General features: G+C 37.6%; 1 protein-coding gene across 1 annotated transcript; it reads right to left on the bottom strand.

Annotated features, from left to right (window-relative positions):
• Positions 1-5,289: 5,289 nt before the first annotated feature.
• Positions 5,290-6,306, bottom strand: LOC141816288 (acyl transferase 5-like). Its single transcript, XM_074704096.1, has one exon. The coding sequence runs from the start codon at positions 6,281-6,283 to the stop codon at positions 5,474-5,476; it is 810 nt and encodes a 269-aa protein (XP_074560197.1). The 5' UTR covers positions 6,284-6,306; the 3' UTR covers positions 5,290-5,473.
• Positions 6,307-7,005: the final 699 nt, after the last annotated feature.

Genomic DNA, 7,005 nt, shown 5'->3' with positions numbered 1-7,005 from the left:
GTAGTCTTCAACTTAAAGGAAAACTCGACCATTAGGATGGTTGTGGTCGACGATTCGATCAATAGAATGTGATTTTCAGTCGATTGGTTGTTGGGTGACTAAGTAGTCGATGAACATATTATTTTTATTCACAGTTGAGTCAATTGAACAATCGACTAATCTAGAGTCATCCGATTGATGGTGTATTTCAATTGATTGATGATAGTTGAGTTTTGTCTAATCCCTTTTGATCTTGCCTAATAGTTTCATGTCATTCCAAATTTAGGGTCGTGTGACAGCTTTAGGCTTCTGTCAAATCATGAAGTATATTAGTTTCAAAGTTAAATTTTTTTACTAACACATATTATCTCAAAGTAATAAAGTTACCCTTTGCTCTTTAAATATTTTAAAATTCAAGCAATTAAATTATAATTGTTGGAATACAATCAAAGTCTCACATTGGAAGTACATGGAAAGATCTTGGAGTTATAAGATAGAAAATATCTCATTGGTACGAGCCCTTTTGGATAATATCCAAATACAAAACCATGAAGGCGTGGGCCCAAAGTGGACAATTTCGTACTATTGTGGAGATATATATGGATTCCATCTTATCTAACAGTGGTATCATAACTTCTAATAAAGGGTCTGTTGTGACCATTAAGGGGGCAGATCCGTTGTGATCCGTACCAATAAGGGGTCCATTTGAACCATTAAGGGGAGGCTCAGATACCACATTGTACGAGACCTTTTGGGTAAAGTCCAAAAATAAAACTATGAGGGCGTAAGCTTAAAGTGGACAATATCGTACCGTTGTGGAGATATATATGAATTCCATAGGATCTAATAGTGGTATCAGAACCAGATTCATGTGGTGGGAGCTCCTATTAAGGGGTCCGTTTGGACCGTTAAGGGGGCGGGTCCGTTGGGGCTCGTACCAATAAGGGATCCGTTTGAATCGTTAAGGGAGCGGGTCTGTTGGGACCCGTACCAATAAGGGGTCCGTTTGGACCGTTAAGGGGACGGGTCCGTTGGGGCCTGTACCAATAAAGAGTCTGTTGAGACTGTTAAGTGGTCGGGTCCGTTGGGATCTGTACCAATAAGAGGTCCGTTGGAACCGTTAAAGGGGGCTCCCAGTGGTCCTTTATTTGAAGGGTAGATTGTTGGAATACAATCAAAGTTTCACATTGAAAATACATGAAAAAGATCCTGGGGTTATAAGATGGAAAATATCTCATTGGTACGAGGCCTTTTGGGTAATGTCCAAATACAAAACCATGAGGGCGTGGGTCCAAAGTGGACAATATCGTACCATTGTGGAGATATATATGGATTCCATCTTATAATTAACATAAAAAAGGTAGATTAGCGACAAATTTTTGGGACGAATTATTTTCGTCACAAATTGACAACGAATTTTGGGACGAATCAAATTTTTGTTGCAAATCCGCAACAAAATTTACGACAAAAAAATATTAGTTGCCAATTTAGTAACAAAATAAATTTGTCACAAAATTCGTTGCAACCCAACATGCAGTTCGTCGTAAAATTCATCGCAGATTTGCAATGAATAGATGATTCGTCACAATTTGGCGACGAATTATTTTTTCATCGCAAAAAATACACCACCGTGCGGAATCTCACCAAAAAAGGCGACGAACTTGCCGTTCGTCGCCAATTCGGCGACGAACGGAGAATTTGTCGCCAAAATTGGCGACGAATACTCTATTCGTCGTCGAATTGGCGATGAACAGAGAATTCGTCGCCAATTCGGCGACGAACGATGAATTCGTCGCCGAATTGGTGACGAATATTTTTCGTCGCCAAAAACTTATTAAACCCTAGATCCGAACTTTTTCCTTTCACGTGAATGCGACTTTTCCCCTACGCCGCAGCTCGCCTTTTCTCGCCTTTTATCGCCGTTCTCGCTCGCCTCTCGCTCGATCTCACTGATTTCTCTTCGAAATCTCTCCGAAATCTTTCCTATTCACGTGGTAAGATTCCTCCTTCCTTCTTCCTCCTTTCTTCTTCTTTGCCATGCTGGTTTTCGGCCTCGGACCGCTGGAGGAACATCGCCGACGGCAGCCGAGCACTGGTGGGCTGTGCCTGGCCCTGGACGGCGGCGGGCGGTGCTGCCTGGCCCTGGGCGGTGCCGGGCGGCGATGCCTAGCCCTAGCTAGCGCTCCTTGGTGTTGGGCGGCGCTCCCTGCGCTGGGCGGCGCTCCCTGGCGCTGGCCAGCGCTGCCAGGCGCTGCCAAATATAATGGAAAATTTCTTTCCTTCTTTCTAACTGAAATCTCAATGTTTACCAGCTCCATTTTTGGTGTCTACTTCCCTCCTGAGCACAATGCCCTCCACTGCAAGGAAGTTGGTCGTTAGTCCTGTCATGAATTAAGGTGCGGCCTTATCAGGGAGTTGGGATGCAAAGAAAGAAAAATGGAGGAGGAGGAGAAGGAAGATTTTTTTTTTTTAAAAAAGGTAAAAATAGGTGTTTTATTTTGTTTTATCACTTCTTGCTACACACTGATAAAACTAAGGATAAGCATGAATTAAGGATGATAATTTTTTTTCTTTTGTACACATGGTAAATTGAGGTCTTGCATTGATGGATGATAATTTTTTAGTAAACTTGTCAAATTGTCTGATCCGGCTCAGGTTCAAAAACACTGGTCTACATAGGGAAAAGAAAAGATAGGCATGAGAATGTATTCTTGTATTCATGGAATCATCGAGTCACCATAACCAGAGCTTTATTTGTAGTGCTTGTTTGATCGTCTTGCTGGCCTTAAAAGCAAATGATAGTTGAAGAATGCACCTAATAGTTTAGTTGTTACTCGACTGATCTTTGTTCATGTTGGGATTTCCCACATTAATTATGGTGTTGGTTATTCTTAGTTTAATTTGAATGTATTGGAAATTACAAAAGAAAGGGTAAGAAGCATTCATGAGGAACATAGGTTGGTGATATAAGGTTGCCATAGTGTCCATGGTTTCATCTTTCAGAAAGACTTATATAACTGCTGTATATAAATTTAATGGTCGACATTGTTGTATATAAATTTGATGGTTTTCCTTAAAAGTCTTTGCAATTTTGGTCTTTGGCAGGTTTACCTTCACCTCACTTCACCTATGTCAAAAATATTGAAGAATGATTACCACCTTTTCTATTTAACTATAGTGATCAGAATTACATGACATCTTTTTTTTTACAAAAAAATTAAATTAAATGCCATGTAATTTCCTATCATTGTAGTTAAATAAATCAAGAAATGGCCTGCCGGGGCAATGACCATTACTATCCTTCCCTTAACTCCACTATATGACATCTTTGAGGCCACAAGCTATGGCCAGATAAACATTAACTCATATGCATGGACTGATGGTGATGAAAGAACACGATTTCCAGCACAGATATCTCTCTAAAGCTACTTCCTTTCACATGTCAAAAGATTATATTTTGGTTGCATCAAAATTATTTTAGCCTTTTTATACTCATTTTGTCTGGTGTATGTTTTGTTTATGAAGGTCTCAATGCACTTCAAGGTATAATGTGCACCCCTCACATAGAACCAATTCAAGGGGATTATCAAGGATAACTACTATACACCTCAACACTTCTGGTTTGAGCTGCTTGACCATTCTCAGACAAGAGCTTTAATTGAAACTTTTGTGCCTTTACCTTCATCCTCCGACACCAGAGGAGTTCCTATTACTCTGATCCAGAACAAATGCTACCTGTTGATATATATTGATGTTGTTCTGGAGTGATATTAATATTTTTGATCATGATATGGATTGATATGTATATTTGTAGAGTGTGGATTGATATATATGGATATGGATGTTTGTGATTTCAATTTGTGTGAATTGATATATGTATGTGGATGTGGATTGATATGTATATTAATTTGTAGAGTGTGGATTGATGATATATATGGATGTGGATGTTTGTGATTTCAATTTGTGTGAATTGATATGTGTATGTGAATGTGGATTGATATTAATATGCGTACAGGTTATTTGTAAAATTTGATTCAATCCGATTGGATCGTGTATTGTATCTATGGGATAATCAACAAATAAAGAGGTAGGAAAGAAAAAAAATTGATTTTGCGATGAATTTTGCGACGAAAATGATTTCGTTCCAAATTTGGTCCCCGAATTCGTCGTAGATTTGCGACGAAAACTGGATTCGTCGCAACTCTGCGACGAAAATGATTTCGTCCCAAAATTCGTCCCCCCAAATTTGTCGCAGATTTGCGACGAAAATAGAATTCGTCGCAAATCTACGACGAAAATTGAATTCGTCGCAAATTTACGACGAAAATGTTTTCGTCGCAAATCTGCGACGAATTTTAGTTTTCGTCGTAAATATCTACAACGAAACGAGAAATTTTGTCGCCAAGCTTGGCGACGACTTTATAGCAACGAAAAATAATTCGTCGCAAAATTCATCGCAGAATATTTTGCGACAAATTTTTTTTTTAAAATTTATCGTAAAATTCATCCCAAAATCAGTGTTTTTTTGTAGTGTTATCTAACAGTGGTATCATATCTCCTAATAAAGGATCTATTGTGACCATTAAGGGCGCGGATCCGTTGGGATCCGTACCAATAAGGGGTCCGTTGGGACCGTTAAGGGGGAGGCTCAGATACCACATTGTACGAGGCCTTTTTGGTAAAGTCCAAAAATAAAACCATGAGGGCGTAGGCTTAAAGTGGATAACATCATACCGTTGTAAAGATATATATGAATTCCATCGAATCTAACAATAATTTCTCATATTAGAAGTTTAGCCAAGTAATAATGTTCTTATGAATAGTAACAACTTCAGTGTTCTTTCCGAAGATTTAATTATTTTGCATAGCGTGTTCTATATAGATTCTTTCCCTCCTGTTACTGTTGAACACGACCATTTAAGGCATGAATGCATAACATTAATATTCCATTTTGGAACATCATCGAGTAAATTCTAGAAGCAAGTGTTAGTGTCCCCGGGGCAATGGTGCAACGGCAGGACATCCGGGTTGTAACTCAGGGACCCGCGGTTCGATCCCCAGCTACGGCGTATTTGCAGGAATTTTCCTCCAAATGGGGAACGCAATCAAAGGATGCTGTGCATCTGGATTGGCCGCCGTATGCGCTTCCCGATTTACCCTGGTGGTCGGTGGGAAACTTCCGTGGGACCGGGCCGACCACCCCCAGAGATGTTGGCTACTGGGATTATCATTTTTTTTAGAAGCAAGTGTTAGTCATAAATGTGCCATGTAAATACCATGTCAAAAATAGCCATCACATTTTGCCATTGCTAAACAAGATTATTTTGACAATATATTCATGGTAACTTACACAGATTGCAAAGATGTATATATGATACTTTATTATAGATTGAAAGTAAAACTAGTTGCAACAATCTTTGGTAGCTAGGATACATCCATACTAGAGTGGAAATTCAATTTGTCCATTATGAGATACTTTCGAATATCACATTAACTATTCATTTACACATTTGTTGATTTCATCAATAAACCTTTGCTCATGCTCCTTCGTGACTACTTGTCCTTCCAAACGCACACCGTCCATAGGCAAAGGCTGCTTTAGAATGATGCCAGTAACGAAAGGAAAGTCTTGTGTATTAGGAGAAATAGAGTTGGGTATTCCCCATCCATAATCTGTTTCATAGAACTCTATCCACCTCCAGTCTGACAAAATCAAATCATTGTACCTAATTGAAATCTTATATGGATCTCCCTTAAAGTTGCCTGAAGCCCATTCCTTAAATTTTGTTGGTAAACTTTCTTTAGCATCTTTAATGAACCTCACTAATTCTGCAAGTGATGCCTTCATGATTTGCTCAGCAGTTTCTGTGATAGTTAAGAGATAGACACAATTTCCATAATAGCCAGCCTTTGGCAGTTGGAACAACAAATGACGAACATTAGCTACAAAGCAGAGAGAGACATCTCCTATGGCATTTATTGCTTGTGTTCGACATTTCCATAGAATTGCAGCGACGACCTCAAAGGTGGTGAATCGATTGGATGTCTCTTTTTCAACTTGTTCCTTCAATCTTTTGATGGTTTGAATTGAGAATTCATGTGTGGAATTCACAATGTGAAACTTGGCTGCGGGAAGTGAAAGTGACTTGGAGAGCATTGGAGGACCAGGAATGGTCTCTCTATACCAGCAGATTGGATCGATAGAGGGATGAGTTTGGCCGCAAGCAATCTCGCTAATGACTTTTAAGAATTGTGCAACGCCGATTCCATCAAACACCAAGTGATGGAATTTGAGTCCGACCATAAATCCACCGCATTGAAAATGGGTTACCTATGCTTGCACAATTTAATTAATTTACATTATTATTATTATTTGAATAAAAATTTATGATTATAAAAAGAAGTTTAAGAATATTAATTAGAAGAATTAATTCTAAATTGCTGAAAAGTAGCATAATTATTCAAAAACTATTTTTTTTTGCAATTGTATTACTTTACAACCAACAGACTGATTGATTTGGTATATTATTTATTTAATTATTAATATTTCTTGCAAGTAAAAATATTAATGGACTTCTATGTGCATTATGGTGGTTTAATATTGATATTTTGACCAATAGAAGATGATCAAAGTGTTAATTCTTTGATGGGTTTTTAGTGATTAAAATGATAATTAATATAAGACTGTCTATTAATGTCCTTATAGACTTTTTATTTGACAATTAAAAGATCATCAAATAGTTATCTAAGTGTTCTGATCATAATCTTTTAGTGATTAAATTTGATAAATTAAGACCCCACATTGAAGTTAATTATACTATTAGGAATTAATTTGAGACCTCGTTGATTTTGACCACGGGAAAATTATCAAATTAATCATCAAGGTATTTTAACTAAAACACTTAGTAACTTTTTATTAATTACCATTAGATTCCTACTCTCAAAAGTTAATATTTGTATCTTTGTTTATTAATTTTGATTACTAGAAGGTTATCAAAATATTTTTAAAAGTTTGATATATATATA

This window comes from Curcuma longa, unplaced genomic scaffold, assembly GCF_044706935.1.
Source record: "Curcuma longa cultivar G26 ecotype Majalengka, Jawa Barat unplaced genomic scaffold, ITB_CL_G26_1.1 contig_15953, whole genome shotgun sequence".
In the NCBI taxonomy this organism is placed as follows: Eukaryota; Viridiplantae; Streptophyta; class Magnoliopsida; order Zingiberales; family Zingiberaceae; genus Curcuma; species Curcuma longa.
This window is presented reverse-complemented; position numbering and strand designations above follow the sequence as displayed.